This window comes from Chelonia mydas, chromosome 16, assembly GCF_015237465.2.
Source record: "Chelonia mydas isolate rCheMyd1 chromosome 16, rCheMyd1.pri.v2, whole genome shotgun sequence".
Taxonomy (NCBI): Eukaryota; Metazoa; Chordata; order Testudines; family Cheloniidae; genus Chelonia; species Chelonia mydas.
In genome coordinates this window covers 19,893,815-19,918,540 of record NC_057857.1, presented here as the reverse complement: position 1 = coordinate 19,918,540, position 24,726 = coordinate 19,893,815, and the positions used below count along the sequence as shown (strand labels likewise).

The following is a 24,726-nucleotide window of genomic DNA, read 5'->3' as shown; positions in this document are numbered from 1 at the left end:
AACCTGTGTCTTCCGTGCTGAAATGACTGTTTAATTTCAGTATAAAGTAGAGTATCCCTGCTATAAAATTAAAGCATTGAAAGTGACATAATGGAGGGCACACAGTCCAGGGTGATCTACAGGGCACTGGAATGGTAGTCAAGGAGATTCTATTCCTCACTTTGCCACTGACTTGCTTTGAAACTTTGGGTAAGTCACTTCCATTCTCTGTGCCTGTTTCCCCTCACACCTTTTGCATGTCTTGACTATTTAAACTGCAGGTTCTTTGGGCAGGGATTGTTCCTTGCTGTGTGTTTGTACAATGCCTTGCACAATAGGGCCCCAATCTCAGTTGGTGCCTTTAGGTATTAATGAAATACAAATAGATATTTTGACTGCTCTCTTGATGCAGCACAGAGCATGAATCTCAGATAAGCACAGTCAAATTCAAACACGTGTTTGGACTGATATTAAGCATAAAATATTATATCCTAAAATGAAAATATTTATAAAATAATTAATTGAAATGGGTTTTTAAATCTATTTTTTGGTGACTGCAACATCATTATGGCAGAAAAAATAGGGGCCCCTAACTCTCCTGTGAAATCCGCCTGTTTAATGAAGTCTGGTAGCATAAAGCAACACTAAAAGCAGCATACCCAGCCATTGGAGAATTCCCACAGTGTATGGGAATTTAGGGTTGCCACTGCCCCTCTTATGCCACCTATCCCTGAATCCAGCTGATCCTAAAGGCCATGCTAATTTGTCAGCAACTAGCCTGGCAGATCGAGGCTTGGGAAGGGGAAAGACAACTTACAGCCACTTTTGTATATCCCTTTGGACCTGCACCAAACCCTTCTGGTTCAGACCAGAGAATATAGCTCACAAAGTCTTCTGGACACATTACTTAGGTTCAGGGAAAGCTAAGGATCGTCTATAGACATGATCAGCACTAGGTTTTAAAAGTTTCATACTTTTTCCTGTTTTAGGATCTTTCAAATTATTTTACTTTTCAGGCCACTTCTAAACAAAGAGCCATTAGTGTGAAGTACCATTGTTTTAGTCTGGGTATGGAGCACTAGGTAAACACCTGGCTACAGTGTCACTTGTGGTACAGACAGACAAGTCCTGGGTATGAGGGTAAAAGTACAGATTTGACCACCCTATGGCAGTTCTTTATTTCAGATATTTAAATAATTTAATTTGGACCTCATATTTGGCTCAAACAAATAAAATATGGAAATGGTGTGTGTGGGACTGACCAAACCAGCAGTTCTTTGCAGAAACATGACTGAGGGATGAGCAACTGCATTTACTGTGCCCGCCCCTCCCAAATTTGGCACTCTTTCCAGTTTACAACCAAGATGATGGTTCCCATACTCCTTAGATGATGAAAATGATGAACAAAGCAAATACTGTAAGAGACAGGGAAGGGATATCACAGCCAAGGAGGAACTGAGGAACAGGAGAACACAGAATGTTAACATACAGAGCCCTACCAAATTCAAGGTCCATTTTGGTCAATTTCGTGGTCACGGGATTTAAAAAATCATAAATTTCATGATTTCAGCTATTTAAATCTGAAATTTCACAGTGTTGTAATTGTAGGGGTCCTGACCTAAAAAGGAATGGGGGGGAGGGGGAAGAGAAGGTCGCAAGGTTATTTCGGGGAGGTTGCGGTACTGCTACCCTTACTTCTGTGCTGCAGCTGGCGGTGGCGCTGCCTTCAGAGCTGGGCAGCTGGAGAGCAGCCGCTGCTGGCTGGGAGCCCAACTCTGAAGGAAGCAGTGCAGAAGTGAGGATGGCATGATATAATACTGCCACCCTTCTGCGCTGCTGCCTGCAGAGCTGGGCACCCAGTCAGCAGCAGCGCAGAAGTAAGGATGACATGGTATGTTACTGCCATCCTTACTTCTGTGGTGCAGCTGGCGGGGCACTGCCTGCAGAGCTGGGTGCCCAGCCAACAGCCACTGCTCTCTGGCCACCCAGCTCTGAAGTCAATGCAGAAGTCAGGGTGGCAATACTATGACCCCCCTAAAAAACCTTGTGACCCCCTTCAACTCCCTTTTGGGTCAGGACCCTCAGTCTGAGAAACGCTGGTCTCCCCTGTGAAATCTGTATAGTATAGGGTAAGAGCACACAAAACACAGATTTCATGGGTGGGCGGGAGGGAGGGGGGACAACCAGATTTCACAGTATATGGTGCGTTTTTCATGGCCGTGAATTTGGTAGGGGCCTATTCATATAACTTGCTACCCCAGCCAAAAGCAAGTAGATTTGTACAATGTAAGTTCAATTCCATTAAAAATCTCTTTTCATGTAGATACTTCTGCCAACAGGTGGAAGGAAAGTCTCCCTGGATCAGGCCTAAAAATATGTTAATTATGTTTCTCCCTAGTATGTTGCCTCTACTTTCATTAAGTCACCAAGGATGCACTTCCACCAGCTGCAGTAACTTAGTGTTCAAATGTTTTACCATCATGTCTTCTAACCCACCTCACTGGACAATGGTGTCCTACATTTGCTGGGTTACCAACAGAGTAAACACCAGCAAGGGAAGGCTCAAGCCTTCTGTTAACTGAGTTAAGATTCTAAGGGTGTTATTGTTAAATAAATAGAAAGTTAATAAATAGTTTGAATTTTTTTTAGCAAAGTTGTAGCTACAAAGCGTTATATGAGGGAGTGCAAGCAATGCATCTAATTAGTTACTAAAAAATTTAAGTACCTATTAAATTTAAATTGACCAGTTTTTATATCACGTTAGTGCTGTAATAAATAATTGTCTAGCTTGAGCAAAAAGCACAATTCCGAAAACTTCTAATTTTCTCTTACTGTAATTTTATTTCACCCTATCCCTCACTCTTGTATTTTTAACACAATTCTGAAGTCCTGAAATGCTGTATAGTGATGATTATGCTGTATGTACAGTATGTAAAATCATGTTATGGAAACTAAACTTTATTTCCAAAAACCTTAACTAGAAAGGTTTTTAACTTTTTTGTCTAACCAGCATTTTAATGGAAGCAAGCACTCTGAAAAAAGTTTAAAAGCAATGGTTTTGTGGAAGACAACTGGTGTAAAAAGTAGTTCACTTACAGGTACTAATTTCCAATACCATTTGGAAGGAGACTGCTCAGGAAGCAAGGAAAGGAATGTAGGAATAGGAGAGGAACATCAGCAGAGCAAGTTATACACAGCAATACTTAAATGCACTTAAGCAATGAACACTTTCATATTTTAGAGGGATTTTAGTCCAAAAGATCAGTTTTAAAGTATTACAGTGAAATCCAAGATGTTCAACTGATAGCCAAATTGTAACAGGATCCTCAAGACCACTTGTAAGTTAAAAAAAACCTACATAAACCTTTAAAATTGATGCATGTTATTGTGTCAAAGGATCTGAAAAAATAGTAACTCTTCCTCAATATGGAAAGTAAAACATCTTTGCCTCATTTATGCATATTACAATTGTATCACTTTACTCAACAGTGCCAATTTGAGGGATAAGTATGGGAAAGCTATTTTTAGGATTCATTAAGACATAAATTGAGATTATCAGTATTATATTTATTTATATTTGAGGAAAATCCATTTTACGTTCTCCAGTAATGAAAGTGTACTATATCTTTGCAACATTAGTGCATTGTGACATAAGTTAAGGGGGAACAGGGTAAAAATTGCACACATACACAAATATACCATTCGACTGCTTAGAACATACTTATTAGAGTTAGGTTAACCTCCTGAATTTCCTTGCTATAGTCATTTTATGCACAAAGAATCTGTGCCTGAAAGGACTTCAAAAACATACGCTGTATGTTTTGTGGTATTGAAATTGAACTGTATTTATCAAAATCACAGCATTCAAAGTTTGAACAAGCTATTTCAATTCTAACCAGAACTTAAAAAGATAAGTCAAAAGGCACTAACAGGATTAAAGGGAAGTAAGGGCATTGCAGATAAATAGAAAACAAACTGTATACACAAAATCTCAAATGAATTTCACTGGGAAAGATGCCTCATATGAATTTTATAAAAAAAGTACTGAGTACATTTATATCCGATTCCACATCATGATTTCAGTTTTAACTGACAAGATTCATAATTCAGCTACTAAGAAAATTAAATATATTTTACCTTTTGGTGACCTGGGCTTTCCAGTAATTGCTGTTTTAATTTGACCTCTTTCTCTGTTATCTCTCTCATTTTAAGGTTCACCTAAAATAGTTGGGAAAAGAGAATAAAAAAGCAATTGCATACCAATTTCCAGAAGTCATCACTTAACATAATGATCAATCTTTATTTCCCACCATTGTAGAAATATGACTCATAATACCCATGATTTGGGGTTTTTTTAAACTCTGCTTCTGAATTCAACTGACATTCCACTGATATAGGTAAGTTTTGCAGCGACATAAGGTACAGCTTTGCAAATACAATTGCTTAATTAGTAATATAGCCATAACATAGTAATTTCTTCCAAAAAATGTTCAAATGTATTTAAAATAAATCCTTAGAAATGAAAATGTTGTAAGTGTAAATTTACATTCTTAGTTCTCCTGAGAGAGGCAGGTATGTTTCTACAATATAAACTATAATTCAATTAACTTTCATCTTTCATTGTGTATATCACTATTACACAACAAAGGAGACTATTCTCCTCTAGTTGTGTTGGGGTTGCCTGTACTATGAAATTGGCACTGTAGAAACTGACTCTCTGTAAATAGTTTCAGTGCAGCCACAGACAGACAAGTTGTTCAAGAACAAAAGCAGGGGTCACTAAGTGCAATGAATAGTCCCCAAATCTCTTAAATAATAGTCTCTTCCCACTCCTCTATATAGCTGAACTTCTTACCCATTGGCAATAGAGCACAATTCTGACAGAATGCAAAGGTTATTAGAACAAGTTGCAGATTAATAACCCGAGAAGTTACTTTTCAATAAAAGTTTTGCGCAAATAAAAACATCCGAGAAGTAATTTTGCTTTAACAGTTATGTAGACCAGCTTCCTGATTTCTTGAAAATTTGTTTTTATTAAAAAAAAAAAAAAAATACATTGCGAGCCAGATTTACTATTAACTTTCTATCCAATACAAGATTTATAGTACTGCACTAAAATCTGTGGGAGGAACAAGTGTGGAATGTAAAGGAAACTACTACTCAAGGGTTTCACGCATAAACTCTAAACTGATAGCCTCTGAAAAGTTTCATAAGTGGTTGAAGTAGAATATATTCAAAATCAAATCTAACTGGCTAGTGAACATGAAACCATATGCTTTCCTCATCTACCAAACAAATATAACATCACAAAGTTACCTGATTCCCTTTAGAAAAGTGATTTTTATTTTTAAGTTGCATATTCTACTTCCAGATTTAAAAATTAAACAAACATAGGCCATCTCTTCCAAACCCCTCTCTCCGAACACTTTTAAAAATTGCATCATTAGCAGTATTTTTAATAGCAACAGTTTCCACTACTAAAAATCATCTGGTATGTTAGTATCTACAATCAATTTTATTTCCAACTCCTATTTGGCAGATTCTAACCTGATAATAAATATTGGTTCAACTTCCATTTACAATTTTAAAACACAAATGTTTAAAAAAAAAAAAATTTTTCCACAGTGTGCCTGAAAGAGTTGTCAAGTAGCTTAGGCGGAAACAGACCAACTGCACTAGTTTCTAATTTGATTAGTAAACATCCTGTGAATTTTAAATTTATATTGAAAAGATAACAAAATCTACCATTGTGCCATTAAAAAAAAAAGGAAATGCATTTCCCCTACTAGTCTTGTCCTTTTCCTCTTGGCAAATATTGATTTGCATTTGGAGGGGGATGAGGAAGCCAAGAAGGAAGAAATCTAAAAAAGCTGCAGGTGCACAAAAAGGAAGCAATAACTACTATCCGTATAACTCTAGGAATACAGGTGGTTAGCTCACTGTCACTGTGCAGAGCCAAGACATTCTAAAATAATTAAAAATAGTTTTCTTCCATACCAGAAGAGGGCATTTCCAGCAATGGAAGCCTAACAAAACATGGAGAAAGCACTAATCAAGCCCTTTTTAAGGATCAGTTTTAGAAGTTACAATTTTCTAGAAGCAAACCTTTCTAAATATCAGCTTTACCTTATTAATCCAGAAAACCATTGCATCTTCCAGATCATAGGGTAGTTCTTTTGAGGCACTGAACGTAGAAAAACGTTTGACACTAGCAACCACCTTTTCAATGCTGATCATTTCTACAGTGTATGCCATCATTAGAGCATCAATCATTGCCATATGAGAACTCTAAGGAGCAAACCAAAAAGTATTTGCAGTCAAACATACATCAAGAAATAAACACCTTTACATATTAACTGTATTTACAATATATTTGCATGAAAAACTGCTGAGACTAGCCACCTAGAGGTGAAATGCGCTTTACTCCATTGTCTATCCCCAAAGTCAAGGGTGAAATTTAATGATTAAATCCATCTCTGAACTTTAAGCTAACCATTTTGATTGGTGCACAGGCGAGATCAGATTCAGACACAGGGGTATCATCACTCTCCATGACGTAAATCCCTTTCCGAGATAGAGCCTGAATCACTGACTGGTGTCCCTGCAGAGCAGCCACCTGATCCCCTTTTAGAATGAGGCTACAGACACGACAATATAGCTCACTGGACAGCAAAAGCTTGATGACAGGTGGTTTAATATGTTCTTGCTCATACTGGTCTATGTAAAATGGGTCCTTCAGCTCTTCTGGGATATTATCTGAAAAAAAGAGGAAGAGTCTCAAACAAGTGGATTCAGTTGTAAGAAAAGTATGAACTTTGTACCTGAATTCAAAACTAACATGAGAAAGAGAGAAAACATATACATTAAAAACAAACTGGGTCTATAAAAATACTGAATGGGAAAAAAAATTAAGTCTGTAGTTTTATATGCCAAATAGTTTTCAATTATATTTAACCGCATGCGCTTGATTAAAGTAGCAACATACATAATTCCCTCCTTCTATACACAGTACTGTTACATTAAAAACCAATGCACTTCTAGTTCTCTCTCTTAAATCACACGGGCCTCAATTCAGGAAAGCACCTAAGCACATATTTAAGTCCCACTGATTTAATTTAGACTTAAACACATACTTAAGTGCTTCCTTGAATAGGGAGGTTCTTCTGAACCAAGGTCTATGTACGTGGTGGGTAGTGCATGAGAGATTTACAATTAAAATTAAGAGTAATATTGTGAATCATTTATTCAGAGCATCCAGGCTATAGATGCAGTTTATCACAGATGTACAAAATACAGTTTCAAAGCAAACCTGTAGGTTAATTCAAGCAGCATCCACAAGCATCTGCTCATAGTAAAGATGTTTCCACTTTATTCTAAATTATTTTAGTGCTCAATTATTAAGAGGGGTTGGGGTAGACACAATCACATGAAAAAGGAGGATCAAAAAATCTTTAACCCAGGATTAAGGGTTATGTGACGGGAAACGTATGTAAAGCTTAAATAGAAGCAGTTACCAAGAAAGCCCAGAATCTGATTAAAGAGAAAAAGTCTCAGCTGCTTTACAGATTGTTTAAGAAATAGATTAGTCTTCACTTTGGTACTTTAAAAAAAAACCAACAAAAAAAAAACCCTTTTTTCCCCAACATAATGAAGGCATGGAAGCTAAAACCATACTACTCTTGAAGCCCTTTTTATGAATACGTGAAGGAAAAGTTATTTAACTGGGATTTCCAATGATCACCTCATTGCCTTCAGCATGGAAAATAGAGTTTCCACATGTTAATGTTTTCATAAACTTGAACACGGGACCCCGAGCACAGTAGTTTACATACATTTTAAATTATGAATGCAGAAGACTTCAGCCTTGTCTACAGTAGGATTTTTTTCCTTAAAATTCCTACATTTGCTACTATCAGTGCAGCTCCACAGCAGCAGTGCTCGTATAGACAAAGCACCAGTGATCACCTATACTATCATCCCTGTGTCTAGGCAGGGTTACATGACAGTGTTTAAAATCCTTACAGCCACCTGGAACCCTGCCTACGCTAATACTCAATGATGTTGCTACCAATGATAGATTTGAATCAGTTACACCAATAGGGGAAAATTTTAGGAAAAAAATTTCTAAAGTATACCCAGCCTTAGTTATGCTACTGTAATAGCAGTAAACAGATTATTTTTTGATACGTATGCCATTTTAATCCATGCAACTTAAATCTGGCTCACTGGATCAGATGCGAACAACTTTTAAATAGCCACCAGTAACAGGGATTGCCTCCAGCCCCAGAGAAGACAATTTCTCAACTTGAAAGTTTTTTGGTTTTGTTTTTATAAATAAAAAGTCAGGCATTCTATTATTTTAAATATAGATTGCATTTCATGTTATTTTTAATCACCCTGAAGACTGTTCCCTATGTTAACTTCAACAATTTTAAAAATGTATACCCTCAGAGTTTCCAGAATTTCTGTACTTTGTTCACATGCATTTACATTCACTGAACTCTTCCAGTTCTTAAGAACTAACTCACACTCCCCCCCAATGCTATCTATAGTTTTTATCTTTACTAAATATTAAACTATAAACAATTTTGATTTCACAAATTATCTATAATCCATAACACGTACACTGTTTAAAAAAAACGAGTATTTGTGCTGTGTGTAAACAATTATACAAACATAACTGCATCTGATATCCAGTGCCGAAATAAAAACATGCAGTAAATCAGCATTTCTCAAAATATGGTCCACAGAGCATTTTGGCTGGTCACGTAGTGCTGGCTCTCTTTGTTTCTAGTTAAGTCGCATTCAGACAGTTCAAACAGTTTCCTAATATTATTTTACAACATCATTACAAGTAACATCTAAGATTACTATAAAAGATTGCAGAAAATTCTGCTTGTTTTTTCTTTGTGCAATTGAAAGCACTTTATGTATAGTTCTTTTCACTGATTGCCCTACATAGCTTCACAATTTTGGTGGGTTTTGACAGGGCAATAGAAGAGAAAAACATTTCAAAGACATGAAAATGTGATTGTACAACTACAAAAATTGACAGAAGGGCCCACAATAAATGTAGTACCTGAAACTACTTTTCACTTCACTTCTGAAATTGAGTAGTTTTCAATTTGATGCTATCCCTTCAAGTCCCCATCTGAATAAAGAGACTGCAAATTCAGCAATTTAAGGTACAGCAGCACTGTTTACCTAGCTTTCTATAATGCCATCCTAAGATTTTTGGTTTGAATTTAAGAAAAATATTTTAAAGCTAATTGGAAAAATTAATTTGCCTCAGTTTATGATGGGCAGTATAGTACGCATTCTACAGCCCATCCAAAAACATCACCGTCTGCTGTTCTGAACAATGAACATGAAGGTCAAAGCTAGAAATAATTTCAATCTGCACATACTACCAAAAATCATTTGAGGTTTACTGCTGTTCTTTAATGTTACAGATTAATTCTATAGCAATGTTTGTCCAGTCTAGTTTTCTAGGAATTTTTGTACCATATATATCAGAGTTAGAAGTAAGAATATTCCTTCAGAAAAAAATGCAAGGAAGTTTAATCGATTTAATGCCTAAATGCTAAGGTGTATCACAGTTTTAACAAATTACACATAGAAACATACAACATATAATCATGATCGGCAACATTAACTCCTGATAGACTTAATATTACACCCATTCAACTCAACAGGATTTTTAACCACTGATTCTAGTAATAACAGATTTGGAAGCAAAGTCTCTCAAGCTACTTTATAAATTTAAACCAATTTTACAGGATTTGTTTGGCAACTCTCATAGCTAGAGTCAACGACTAAGAACTGTGACAATGTAAGCTTTTGTATTTATAATACAGATTTACTTTATACTGTTCTTGTGGATATCATTAAAATAAACCCATTGGAAGAATACTGGAATCTTAGTAACTAGCTTGATTAATGAAGCAGAAAATTTGGAAACTAAAAAAACTTAAGTGGGACAAAATGTGATGCAGAATGAATGGTATAATGTTTACTATCACGAGTTTCAGAAGATTCGAATAATACCCTTGTGGCTCTGCACCATGTAAAGTATTAATCTCAAACATGTGGCAATAAAAGCTTTCCTAGCAACATCACACTATTACAAATTTAGGTTATTCCTTGGTCTAGGAGACTGTCTTCCTTAGCAAACATCACTGCTAAGGTCCAACCTCCCCCCCACACCCTTTTTTTTTCTTTGAGAGATTTAATGATGAAACAAAAGCCAGCCACGGTTTACAGATGACGACCCGGGTGACCACCCTTTCTGCGAGTGCTGTCAGAGGAGATGGGGGTGATATCCTCAATGTTCCCAATCTTCATTTCAGAATGAGCGAGAGCTCCGAGGGCTGACTGGGCGCCAGGTCCAGGAGTCTTGGTCCTATCTCCACCTGTAGCTCACAGCTTGATGTGAAGGGCTGTGATGCACATCTCCTTGCACCGCTGGACAACATCCTGGGCTGCCAACATAGCAGCATAGGGCGAAGACTCGTCTCTGTCAGCCTTCACCTGAATACCACCAGTCACTCGGCAGATGGTTTCCTTAGCAGAGAGATCAGTTACATGGACAAAAGTGTCACTGAAGGAAGCGAAGATATGGCAGACGCCAAACAAGTTTTCCCCTTCGGCAACCTGCGGTCCCAAGCTGATGACCTGCTCTTCCTTCTTCTCCTTACCCTTACGCGGTGCGTCCTCTTGGCCAGATCACCTAACAAGTCAAAATCTCACATCTCTAACTGCCAATTATCTCTATATGTAGCACACAGCCATATACAACAACAAAAACACCTCCTGTCCCATTCTCCCCCACCCACACACAATATTTATGGATTCAAAAATTCATACACCTCCCAAATGTGGGGAATATGCTAACAATTAGATCAATTGAATTAGTCTACTGGTACAGTCTTAAACAACACAAAAAACATTCTAAAATTTTAAGGTACCTTTTCCCATCACAACCCCTCATATAGTGGCATAAACTTTAAAATACCATATATATTTTTACTCTGCCTCCCCATTAAAAAATTCAATGTTGTTTTTTTTTTAATAAAAAGTGTGCTCCAGTGCTCATAAGCAGCTTTTTAACACACAATAGCCAAGTACAAGTTAGATAACCAAACAGTCCAGTTCACTTTTTCTAAGTGTCCTTTTACACATATTAGCATTTTTAAACTGTGAATGCATTTAGGCTACGTCTACACTAGCGAGCTTACAGCAGGACAGCTGTACCGATGCAGCTACACCACTTAAAGCCACTTTCCCATCAACATAATAAAACCACCCCAATGAGCGGTAGTAGCTATGTCGGTGGGAGAAGTTCTCCCACCGACGTAGCACTGTGCACACTAGCACTTATGCTGGCGAAACTTATGTTGCTCAGGGGTGTGTTTTTTTCCCACACCCAAGAAACATAAAATTTGTTGGCATAAATGGTAGTGTAGACAAAGCCTTCGACTTCTCTGAAGAAGAAAAAAAGTTAACTCTAAAACTGTTAATTACATCTAAGATACAGTATAAAAATCCTAATTTGAACTCATTAGTTTAATAACTAATGTATACCCTTGTAAAACAAGAAGCCCCAAACACTTAGTATATTTAAAAAAACAAAAACAAAACCCAAAACACTATACTACCATATTAATCCCCAAAGTTGCCAGTTTTCAAGTAACAAGCAATGCTACATGTAAAATTTTGCACAAATAACTTGTTTTGTATATCAAACTTTTTGATCAGTTGTTCCTAATAATATAATGGCAGAGGATTTCACAGTCTCCCAATTGCTAGTTTTAGTCAAATTTAGGTGCTCAAAAAACAATGTTTGCTTACAGAAATATGCAGAACTATAGTGTGCAATCTGCAAAATCAGATGCAGGGAGGGCGTGATTCACTTATTCAGCATGTTCTGGGAATACTATTTTGTCTAAAAATCCAATGTGTTACATTAAAAAGAGATGGCTGGATCTCCCTCATACGTTGATTTTATGCAAATCTCACAAGGGGATACCTGTCTGCATAACTACATGGACAAGCTGCTAGACAACCCACTCTGGAGAGAAGATAACTGATCTCTCTCAATTAATCTGATATGCAAGTAGGAGTTATAATGAGGTAATAATCTATTTTAACATTCAAGTCTCAGCAGCACAGAATCTTAAGTGCTCTTGTTCCAGTGAGTATAAAAGATAGGTGAGCTATTTTCACCGAAGAAATACTCAAAAGTAAATCTGCATTATTCCCGATTAGAAAGTTTTTATTCTAACACATGCTAATGAAATCTGTTTTTTTTCCCAAAAGTGAGCAGTATTAAGTTTAAATCAATCACTTGGTATACAACAGATCACTTAAAGTTACTTAAGTAACTTTTAAAATAACCTCAAATTTAACAGTAGCCAGCTATACATTTTCCAGGTTCTTCCCATCCCCACAAGATACAATTTCCTTACCCTACCCCCCCCCCCCCCCCGCCACACCCCATGGTTAAGGAATAACGCAGCAGTTTGAAACATCTGAATTGTCATCTAAACTACAAAAGCAGGTAGTAGTATAATGCTGTTTGAGGTGTGGTACCATGAAAAACTGGCAGGATAGAGAACCAAAATCCAAGCAAGAATTTCATTTTATATCAAATTTTAACTGATTAGTAAGTCTACACAATAATTTAAGTAAGCCCTGCATGTGTATACTTTAAGCTGCATTAAAATGCAATAAAGCATTAATCACTCCTGCTCTGCAATTAAGGCCTTGTCCATATTATGGTCTGAAGTCATTCCTGCATGTTTCCCTGACCAATTAGAAGAGATTTTTGTCCTTATAATTGTATTATAGAACCGTATTATAGACTTCTCTAAGTCTTCTATAATGATGTTATTTGGGAGGGAAAAAACCCCACCCACATCAGTCAGGGAAACCAGGCTAGAAACCTTGTACACAGATGTTGCTATCACAGTCTCAAGAGTGATGTGGACTGGACCTAGATCCAATTTTACTGTCAAAATTTAATAAAGTTAATGTTTATGGCATTTGGTGCTCAAACTAAAAAGTACAAATGTAGATAGAAGTAAAGTGGATAAAATATTAATTGTGGACTTCCTTCCTCCATGAAATTTGCATGTTTTAAACTTGTAAAACTTCAATGAAATTGTAGTAATTTCACAAATATTCAGAAAAATGTTTTGTAATTTAGGATCTTTGCAAAATAGCAAAGAGCTACTTTAAAAAGTTTGTATTTTTGAAGATGCCACCTCTGAAGCCTAATGATCTAGTGGATTTAGCATAGAGCTGGGAACCAGAAGCTCCATTTCACGTTTGCCAGTAATACTTGCCCCTATATAGCACCATAAAACATTATTTAGTGTGTAAATACTACTGCCACTTCACAGACAAGAAAACAAAGGCTCAGAGGTTATCTGACTTGCTTAAGGTCATAGCAACTACTACTAGAACCAAAATTAGGAACCAGGTCTGACCCTTCCCCTACAAGTCCTCTGAGTAAGCCACCAGACTACAGTGCTTCCAACCAAAACTTTTTTTTTTGCTCTGTTTTTCCATCTGTTAAACAGAGGCAATGACGTTTTTATAGGCCAGAGTTTGAAAAAAATGCACTTAGCCTTAGCAAGTAGACATTCACCAAGGAAAGTTTCCATTTATTTTGTAGATTCTAAGTTTTCATTTAAGAATTTAAAGCTTCTCATCTTGAGGGTTATGAAGATCACTTTCCAAATGGAAAGTGACATAATATTGTCTTACTAAACCTGCAGAGCTCCAATAGCTTTATTGCTGCTCACTGTTTTTCCAAGACTCAGCAAAATGAAAACTGACCAATTTTGTCAGTTTTGACTGCTGCTATTCAGAGCCCTGAGAGTAAAACTGACAAAGATCAGGTCCATTTCACTCTGCTGTTTGGCAAGTGTTTTTCAGCATGTGGCCTACTGTTTAAATCAAGCAATGAGTCTGCAAAAATAGCACCCTTAGACTGCCAAGTTCCTTTAAAACTTCCTTCAATTGCTTTTGAAAGTTAAGGTGGGATTTTCAAAAGCACTTGAGTGACTTCAGTTGAACACTCAAACATCGAAGTTTATGACAACTGCAAACTTTACATCCTTCGAGTAAAACAGCAAAGATCTCCTTATTATACTAGTCTACATTTGTGATGACATCTTCAGGAACTGAAACACAGTATTCTACAAGTTTCTTGTCAGATAAAGAATCGATAGCATTGAATAGCAACGTATTCTTCTTATATAGATGCACATAGCAATTACTGGGTTATTCCTCATTCCACCAACAAATGTCAATGTAGAGTCTATTAGTTCTTTCTTTTGTTTTTCCTATTTCTTATTCTAGTAATGGTCCGGATAGTTTACATTAGTCTAGAAGAATGTATCAAGGGCAAAGTGCTCCACTATTTTTTTTTTAATTGTTCATTTTGTGCTAGCATGAACAAAGGCTGAAAATTTCTTATCAAGTTCGAGTTTTGCCTGTCAGTTTAAGGCATAATCACAAATTGATCTTTGCTATATTTTAGGTACTAAAGACCAACACAGACTGCTCCCGAATGATGATGATGATAAACCCAAGATAGGGGCTTAAACGATCACAGCTATGTTTTTAAAGACAATGGCATAAAGAGATCTCACTTGCAGAACAATCTCATCAACTTTCTGCTCTTCTACTTTCAATAGAAAAGTTTCATTCAACAGCCCGATTGATCTTGAAATATATGAAAAAAAAAATTCCCTGCACTTTCAGATGAGCAAAACTCTTTGTTATCCATCTAACTCTTGATGGTGTGTACATTTTACTTGCAAATTAGATTTTCATTACTTTAGTCCATTCAATTTTTCTCCTACCATTTCTTTCAACTTTAGTCATGCTAATTCAGATAAATTCATACACCAACATTTGGTAATCACTAAACATTAACCAATTTGCAGTACTGATCATTGGCTTTCACGTTTACTATAGTTAGACTGAGAAATCATCACCTTGTAAATTCAACACAGAAGCATGAAACAATAAGATAACCTTGACAACTTTATATATAAAACAAAAGTGGCCAGATGTTCTGCCCACCTTCCAGACCTTTCTAGATTCTAGTAAGCCAAGCCTGCATAAAAATTCACAGCTCCATCTACTCCCCTCTTCAACATCCAATGAGAGTTCATTCTAACCACTAGCCACACCCCTATAATGACTAACAACTCCACCCATTCCCCTTTCCTTCTGTGCTTCTAGACAGTTGGACAACTTTCTCAGTTTCCTAACCAGACGAACAGGCATAACAAGAACCTTAATGTTCTCAATATCTCCCTTTTAACATTTTTGAACAGTTACAGCTGATATTCAGACAAAACTGAACACTTCTTTAGTACCCACAGCTCTCAAATATTATATTCATGTAAATACTTCAGTGAAATAGCTGTTCAAAAGGAAAAAGAAAAGGGGTTATTCCCCCCCTCCCGAAAACTCTTCTTTTTTCACAAATCCGTCCTCACAGCCAGAGAGGTCCTTCCTTTCAGCAGCCAGAGGAGGCTGCTGGTGCACTTCTTATTTCTCAGTTATCTACTAGCCAGCCTAACACTAAACAGCACAGTGGTAGAAATCTCAGCTGCTTGCAGGCAGTGGGGCTTGACTTTCACCTAGTGCACTGTATAATGTTTAAGTAGGTGTCTTGAAAATCCATTTATGTGAATGTGAAAAGTTTAAGTGATCTGGAACCATAAGCATATAGTCAACCTAGGTAACAGTGTAATCCTATCACTGTTATTTTCCCTCTCTCCACTTTTTGTTACATTTACTTATCAGGTATTGTCAATGTGGTAGGACAATGCGCAGTGCAGGGTTGTGTTTTCTAAAGCACAGTAACTGGTCTGATGTGCTGTGCATTGACTCAACCGAGTAGACCACTCTGGTGTGCACTGAAGGTTCCTAGAGCGCTTTAACGTAGTACTTTTTCAAACAGCATTATGTTAAAGTGCACAAAGTAAACTTTAGAATGCACCAGCAAGATCTACACAGTCCAATTAACGCACAGCACATCAGTGTGCTTTAGAAATCACAGGCCTGTTATGCGCGTTACCCCATTGTGTAGTCAAGCACTAAAATTAAGCTCTTTGGGGCAAGGATGATGTTTTCCTGTGTATCTCTAAACCACCAGCAGAGTAGAGTCAATTTTCATTGAGATCCTTGGATGCCATCATAACAAAAATAAATAATAAGCATGTGGGAGGGAGGAGTAGAGGAGAACGGCGTAAAATTAGAAATGGAGTCTGATACAGATTTTATAAGAAGACAATAGAGAAAGAACAAGCATCATGTAAGGCAAGAGAAAGCCATGGAGGAAAGCAGTCACTGAAGACAACGTAGAAAAAGATGGATAGTGATTAGGACAGAAAAAGCAAAGTAATGCAAAAATACATACATCAAAGCAACTTTTTTTTGTGTCACTATAGGGAGACAAAGTTCCATTGTTGGCTTAACCACTTAGTCAGTTTTGTGCACAGTATCTGGTTAGAAGCATGGGGAAATACAACAGGTTAAAAAATAAATCCTTTTTCAAATTGTACTGTCTAGGATATTTCTAAGTATCTTCAGATTGGCAGGCCCATGAACAGATTTTATACTCTAATCCTGAAATGTTAAAGTACCTGTGTCAATAAAATCATTGGCATGATGAACAAAATACAATTCAGTTTTCATGTTTGATTTCAGCTGACAAAAAGGATGCTTGGTTCAGGTCAAACTTCATCCTTGATCCACTGAATTACACCTAAATAAGGTATCCTTTAGGACTGTTGTCAGAAATCATCTAGACATTCATACACAGACCTCTGAATTTCTTCAGAGAACTACTAAACTATTGTACCCACATCCTGGCTTCTTTCAGACAGGACTCCCAAATTGTGAGGAGGGCAGAGAGAACAGGGACAACTAGAACAGGAGAAATGCTACCCTCCACAGCCCCATCCCCTGCTGTTTCCAAATTTCACTGTGGGATGCAGCTAGGAGATGTGCTGTCAGAAACAGGAGGGACAGCAATGCAGAGACAATGCACACAGCTCAGCTCCTTCCTCTGCAGAAAGGAGAGCCCTTTCTCCACAAGTGCTCCAGGTGCATGGAGTTGGGGAGAATGAGGCTCCTATTAGTAGTAGTATTAGTGTAGTGCCTAGGCTGCTATGATCTATGGCCACCCAAACCCCTCCATTGAAGGGGAAAACAGTGAAAAGCGAACTCCAGAGGGGGTACATCATGAAATCATGCCCCCTTTTCATGAGAGGTTGTAATCTAGGATCCATGTATACTTCAGTGCTGAGGTACAAAGGTGCAGTTGAACTCCAAATTATCTGTCATGCCCCCAAAAGTTATTTTCTTCTTTTGTAAGTATCATTTTTGATAAGCACCGCAAACTTAGATGACGAGAATCACTTCAAACACACACAGTGCAATATATATTGGAAAATAAAAACTAAAATTGATATTTGTGAGCATACTGCTGACAAATGACATGATCAGTATTGGAATCCAATTTAAATTTTCAATCCTGCAAAAATTTAAGCATGTGTTTAAACTTGACTCATGTGATTAAAATTCAGCACCTGCATAAGCATATTGCAAGATCAGAAAAAGCCTTCTCCTTAAGTACTCATTTTTAAAAAAAAAAAAAAAATGAAGGAAGTCTATTGAGTGATTTCAGGACCATAAAAATGCTGTTTATAATCTACGAACGGAAACTGTGTATTTCTTCTACCAAACTGACCAAAACTGCTCTGAATGATGTAAAATATACTGTATACACAAGTCAGGTCAGCATAACAAAAATCCAAATGAAATTATCTTGACCTCTCTATACCTCCCCTCAAAAACACACTGAACAGCAGCAGAATCCAAAAAAGACAGATCTATTATAGATGGGTAGCCTGAAAATATTCAGTTTTAAAGGATATTAAGTTAAGAGAGACATGAGACACACCTGAAACTACTACTTTTAATAATCCTCCCACAGAAGTGTTGTAAAAAGCACATTTGTTCCTGGATCAAAGATTCTGCATGCTATATTTCAGACCACCAAGTTTTTCTTTTAAATGCAAGTTATAATTCTGTGAAAAATGATCTTAATTTTCATTACAGTGTGGAGAGACCACAGCAAAACCTAACTAAAATTCACTCAGGTCCAGCTCCTACAAATATTTATGCATGTGCTTAACTTTACACACTGCAACTAGTCCCATTGAAGCCAACCAATGGTAGCAACAATGAAAGTCCTAGTTAAAATAATGCTCCTGCTGTTACTGACATTTAACTCTTATTTACATTTGATCCAAGCAGGTCTAAATGACAGTGGGAAAAAAATGCCAGCAGCCACAGGAGTCTTCTCTACACAAGTGTTCCCGCTATGTCTATCACTGGCAATGCTGTATTGTTTTTAATAAAAATGAGAATTTTTGGCAAAGTTTTTAGTGTAGAAAAGGCCAACTGACTGAACAGCAGCTAGTTCTCTAACTGGTATACGCTACAAATTTAGCAAATTGAAGCAGGATTAAGGCATAAGCACAGATCCCTGAGCCTACGGAGTCCCACAGAGGTTAATGCCAATGTAAACATGAGGCAGTCAGCCATCCTTCCTCTGCACCACAGGATACATGCTAGTGGATCCTAATGCAGGATTAGGTCTGCCTTTTGAAACAAAGCCAAAATATAAACAATGAACCTCTATAACTTGCAAAGCATGTTTTATTTCTACTCACTAAAAATGTCTTTAATGAGGCATTACAAACAACTGAAGCACTTGAAATACATTCATGCAGGACAATGCCTGTTTAGTTTTCGTGAGTCTCCAATTATTAATATTGGTAGCACTAGTCAACATTTATATTACATGTACACCCCAAAGGCTGCATCAGAATTTTTTTGTTTAGATAATTATACTATTGTTATTTTACCCTTTACTCCTCTCATAAAATGCAATAACTTCACACTCTGTAGAAAGGAAAATACATTTTAAAGTAACAAGATCACTATCCCCTTTCTACTCTTCATTGTAGAAAAATGCAAAAGTGACAGAAAATATTGACAGTTCTGAAAACACTAAAAGAAAGCAATATTCTTGTTGAAAACAGTCTAAAATATTTAATTGCAGGAATGTATTGTTTTGCTCAGCCCTGTCACAAAATAAGCTAGTGTTAATCCAGTAAGCATATTAGAGTTTGGCAAATTAGAGTTAGATTAACAGGGCTATCTAATTTTCCAAAACAAGATTTTGCATGTTTTTTTATATGTTTTGTCTAAAGACAAGTATTCTATCAAGTTTATATACAGCATGGCTATTTATGTTCAAATGGTAGCAAACAAAAATTCACAATATAAAAGCAGGTCTACTGCAATGCAAAAAATCAGTAGATACAGATGCCTACGAAAGTACTGCAAGGTTCCAACATAATCTTTATTATTGCCATAGGAAAACTCTTTGGATTTCAACGGTTTCTGACAAAGACCAGTTTATAGAAGTATCTCCCCTTCCTTTATCACATGCTACCTCCTCCCCTGTACTCTAGAATGTAGATAAATGCATTTGTAACTCAAATTAGATTGGTTCGCATTTTTGAAAAAAAAGGAATAGTCTGCTACTCATTACAGGCAGATTCATAAATGACATAGCTTCTTTTATTTTAAATTTTAAGTTAACATGACAATCTGCTAAAAAACAGCATCAAGGTCCTAGCACCAATCTGCAAAGATGACTAGACAAGGAATCATGATAAAGCCTTTGAGGCCTATAGGAGCTAAAGGTTTGCAGGTGGTAACAAAAAAAGCTCGGTTTAGGAAAATCCTATTTACTAAAAACAATAAGATTTTGGAAGTACAAATCATTCATAGTGACAATAGATAGCGTTCACTGTCAGGTTTCCTGATACACCAGTTTACTCTGATTCTTTGTTTTATTCTTATTAGATGCATCATGAAACACTGGATTATTACATGGAAATAGGTTTGACACATTACTGATAATGAAAGCAAAGGTTATTTAAGACTGATTTAATTACTTGTGGGATGGCAGGGCAAATGAAAAGGGCAAAAAGAGAGACAAGAACGATTGCCCGATGAAAGTGATTTTACCTATTCCATAGGCTTTAGCACAGATCCATTGTAGATTAGCAGCTATTTTTGCTCTGGCTGAATCATAGAGCTCCAAAGGGACAATCTCAACTGCACTATCTGTCAGGGCATCCATTTTTCTTCTGGTGCTATCTCCAAGAGCACAAACATCAACATCCACCATCTAAAACAAAAACAATGCAATGGTTTCCATTACATTTCAAAAATAAAACACACACATAAAGACTAGCTGCCTGAACAGATCATTCAAATGCATCGCACCAGGCACAATACTGTAGTGTAGACTGAACAACACAGGCCTTCAGACCCTCGAAAGATTTTTATTGGCTCGATCTATTTGGCAATTGAAAATTCACCCACGACTGAAAGACACGTACGTAGCCCACCTTCTCCTTTTGAACCCTGCATTTCAGTTTTGCTTAAAAAAAACCCACCGCCCTTCGCAGCTGTTACCAGCCCGAACCAACAAGGCAGAGGCACAAATCCCACCTCCATCGCAGCCGTTCAGATAAAGAAAAGCTGAGGCTCAGCCTCCAGCCCTCTCGCAAGGTACCCTTCGGCTCCTGCCTGCCGCAGGCACCCTGCCCTCCCCGGCCCGGCGACCGCCCGACAACACGAGCAGGTACCAAGCTGCTGCTGGGGGCTGCCCCCGGGAACCCCTGCCGGGCTGCGGTGGGGGCGGGGGCAGCACCTCAGGCTCCTTCCCAGGCCGGGCGCCGAGCCAGGGGCCGAGATTTCTCCCCCTGAGGAGGGGATGCCGCCACCAGCCTCTCAGGGGCCGGCCGGCAGAGGAGGAGGAGGAAGGCGGCCCGAGGCTGCCGGAGAGACCGGGGGCTTTCGACCCACCCTGCTGCCAGGAGACTGCTCCCCACGGAGCCCTCGGCCCGGCCCGGCCCCCCGCGGCCTGTAGGCCCGGCCGCCCCCCGCTCACCTCGCAGGGCTACGACAGCTTCATGCCCGGGCCCGGGCGGAGGGGACTGGGAGGCTAAAAGGCCGGGTCCCGGTGCGCCGCTCGCGCGGACGGAAGGAGGAGCCGCCGTCGGCCCGGGGCTGGCTGGCTGGCTGGCGCGCGCCCGCGCTCGCTCTCAGCCCCGAGCCCCCCAGACGGCGCGCGCGCGCTGCCGGCCGCCTGCTAGCGAGGAAGGGGGGCGGGGGCGGGAGCGGCTCGCGCCCGCGTTCGAAGAAAGGGGAGCGGGACCGGCGCTCGCGCTCCAGCTCTCGCGTGGGTAACCGCCCCGCCTTTCGGGCACTGCGCAGGCGCAAGGGCTAAAGCCTGTCATTGGCTGCCTCGTCTTCCCCACCAACGGTCCCCTGGTGATGAGAGGGGCGGGGAGTTGTATATAAGGACCTGCTCGGGCCGGTCTGAGCTATACCTGCTGCCGTCCTGCTGAGGGGTCTGGGTGGAGTATCAGGGCAGGGCATCTGCCAGGTGCCCCAGGCCAGTGGAGCCTCAGGAGCTGGCTCAGGTCTCCATCCTTCCCAGGCACAGACTGGTCCCTAGCAGGTGCCTTTGGGTGGGTGTGTCTGCGGTGAGCTTGGGACCCGGGTCCTGGCATCCCCACCCCAAGCAGTGGCTGGTAGCATTGGGGCTGTATGGGCACTGCCATGGTGGATGCACCTAGAAGGAAGGTGGTTGTGGGAAATTCTTGTCCCAAAACTTAATTTAATGTGTCCAGCCTAGTAAGTGGCTCAGGTTGCAGCCAGGCCCTGTCACCCCCTCCATCAATATGTCATCTTTTTCTTAAAGCCCTAGCTCCCTATCTAGGGACAAAAATGGTTGTAGCCCTCTTGGCTGCTGAGTAAAGCTGCAAAATGTGATTTCTACCTGCTCAAAAACCCAAATGCAAATAAAAAAAAAATTTTTTTTTTAAATATCATGATTCTTAAGCCCACCTTATGGTTTTTGGAAACAGACTCATGATTTTTGAATTTAGTGTTGCCAATATTGTTTTGTTTAAAAAAATATAGCCAATAATTGTATCAAAGCCCAGCAGGAAGCTAAAATAGGTTCATAAGTAGTGTTGAACTGATCATTTTGTGCCTCTGCTCCTGTGTATATTTTCATAAGTGATCTGTAACTAAGGCCCCAGTCCTTCAATCAGTACTTTTAGCACCTTTTGGGGTTTTGCCTGGGCTCAGGGATCCATTCTGGTAGATCCACTGCAGGATCAGTGCTGTAATGGTGACTTGGGCTGGAACCTAACCCAGTCAGAGAGAGCTTGGCCACTGGTCTGACAGGCCTGCTATACCCAAACATCTCCACATATTCTTATAATGTCATTATAACTTTGTGTTTGTTAATGTCAGGATATGTTTCCAAGGTGTCCATTTCTGAAAGTTTTGATCCTTGGTTTACCTAGTGAACCTGAAAACACCTAACTACATGAACCACTGAAGTAAAATCAGGTACCTAATTGTAGGTTCAAGGTCTCTTGCCTCTTATGGAACACAGAGAACTACTGGAATTATCAGGTTATTTATCTAGAATAATTTTTCTGATTTGGATGTGCCATGTACCAATAAGCTCATGATCTGTCAATGTCAAAGGTGGCTTTGTTTTTTCATAATGGTGACTAGGTGACATGTTCTGCAGATTTCTTAGCAGAAAGGCAGTTTGTTCACATGAGCGTGAGTTTCCCTCACAAAGCCATGGAGGGGAGAGATATCTGTTAAGTGGAGTCTTCTGCTGATTCTTATATTGCAGTTTGGTTTCTCCTACAGTCACTATGAATTGAGAATTTAAAAAATGAAACTAGCAGCAAGGAACTGGAAAAATCCAACAAGATCATGCAACCATTGTTACAGTCTGGACATGAATATAGAAACACAGTTTAATCTGCAAAGTAATCACGTGATTTATTGATTATGCCCTTTTGTGACAGGCCTTTTGCTAGCAGGGATAGAAAATGTTATCTCATTGCTTTACAAAAATTTGGAGTGGTAAATAGTGTTTTGGCTTCTTGCACTAAAATGACCATTTTATAGTAAGTTTTTAGGCAGCATAAGGCAAGTAAAAAGATACCATTGCTTGTCCTGAAGAGCTTGCAATCTGAGGGACAGATCCCTGCATTCATGTGGAGCCCTGTTGAAATCAGTAGGGCTCTGAGTGCCTAGGCAGTTTTACCTGTGCTGTCTTCTGCTCCTGATGCGAAATGTACTATGACTTCTTCCTGCATGGTAGTATCTCGTAACTGCCTTACTTAGGGAACTTGTGTTCTAATATGGAAACAAAAACTGATGCTTGCAGAAGCTCTGGATCTGATGATTAAGTGGCTTGTCAGGCACTCAACACTGCCTGATGTTCTAGTAACACTGGCATCCTCAAAACCACATAAGTGATGAAAAGCCTGTATTTAAAATGGGAGGGATATCAGTCAGTTGTTAAACTTGTTTGCTTTTGCCATGAGAATGTTAATGACTATCCCGTGTTCTGCAGCATTAAGTAGTAGCAAACTGTTATTATTCACATACCAATTGCTCCTAGCCCCATCCTGTGCTATAATACTTTAAGACTTAGTTGCTGAAAAGTGTTAATTTATTGCTTTTTCATATGAAATCATTTTTCTATTATGATGCTCTCCTTGATTTCTTTATCATCAGAGTGGGTGTACATATGCACTGAGGACTGTTGTGTAACTCATTTTTTCAGGAGTACTCTGAGATCATTAGCTAGTCTGTGCCACCTTTGTATCAAAACATGGCACCTTTCCCAGTGATATTGTAGATTGCAAAGCTAGAACCATGCTCCTGATTTCCTTGCCTTTTTGGAAGAATGCTTGGAATTTTACTTTTTTTTAAACACAAACCAGTTTGGCTCTCCTAAAGGGCAAAAATATCAACTTGTACCAGACCAATGATACACAGAGGTAAATTCACAATGCAACACATTGGTATTCTGCCACACTGCAACTATCTTCAATATTGCCGTCATAGGTCATTCAGCTGCAGAGACAGAATGAACTGACCCCACCCACTAGCGGCACCTTTGTTGGCAGTCTCAGAGAGGCCAAGAACTGAACAGGCAATGGGGTATTAAAACTCTCTCAGTCCTACAACAGATCCCTTCAGATCAGAGATGGAGCATTACAGTGGGAGAGGACATGGAAAGTTTATACTGCCACTGTCTGTCCAGCATCTGCTCTATGGATAAGCAGAAGATTCCAGTGGCTGGGGCTGTCACTCACACATCTTTCACCAACACTAAATTCACAAAAATGGGCAGGGAGGATTTGTGACTTGGGCATTTTGTCACATTGGATAACTCTGGCTAGTAAAGGTAGCAGCCGCACCACATACAGCCTACCATCTCATAAGAACACTCTGCTCTCATTCAGGTTTTGTTTTATTGCTATATTGAGGCCATGTTGCCTGGAGGACGGAACACTGGACTGGGACTTGGGACACGGGACACCTGGGTTCTACTCCTGGCTCCACCACCAGCTCTATTCAGTGACCTTGCATAAGTCATTGTCTCTCTGTGCCCATTTCCCCATCTGTAAAATTGGGATAACAATACTGACCTTTTTAAAGTGTTTTAACAGCTACTGATGTAAAGTGCTAATAAAACGTCGTTATTATACGAAGCTCTCAAAACACTTCTCCAAAGGCAAG

At 39.0% G+C, this 24,726-nt stretch overlaps 1 protein-coding gene and 1 pseudogene across 5 annotated transcripts in view; both read right to left on the bottom strand.

The window, feature by feature from the left end:
• Positions 1-21,737, bottom strand: part of CAMSAP1 (calmodulin regulated spectrin associated protein 1) — a 46,817-nt gene extending 25,080 nt beyond the window's left edge. For 2 of the 5 annotated variants that reach the window (XM_043530473.1, XM_043530474.1), the window contains exons 1-5: positions 21,489-21,737; positions 20,116-20,278; positions 6,473-6,735; positions 6,106-6,267; positions 4,117-4,197 (exon numbers count right to left, since the gene is read on the bottom strand). In XM_043530473.1, the coding sequence (XP_043386408.1) occupies positions 4,117-4,197; positions 6,106-6,267; positions 6,473-6,735; positions 20,116-20,278; positions 21,489-21,722 (903 nt within the window). In that variant the 5' untranslated portion in view covers positions 21,723-21,737. Of the gene's footprint in view, positions 1-4,116; positions 4,198-6,105; positions 6,268-6,472; positions 6,736-20,115; positions 20,279-20,961; positions 21,432-21,488 lie in introns of those variants that run through there. The other 3 variants (XM_037880070.2, XM_037880069.2, XM_043530475.1) reach the window with 3 other exon arrangements.
• Positions 10,188-16,701, bottom strand: LOC114019731 (annotated as a pseudogene).
• Positions 21,738-24,726: the final 2,989 nt, after the last annotated feature.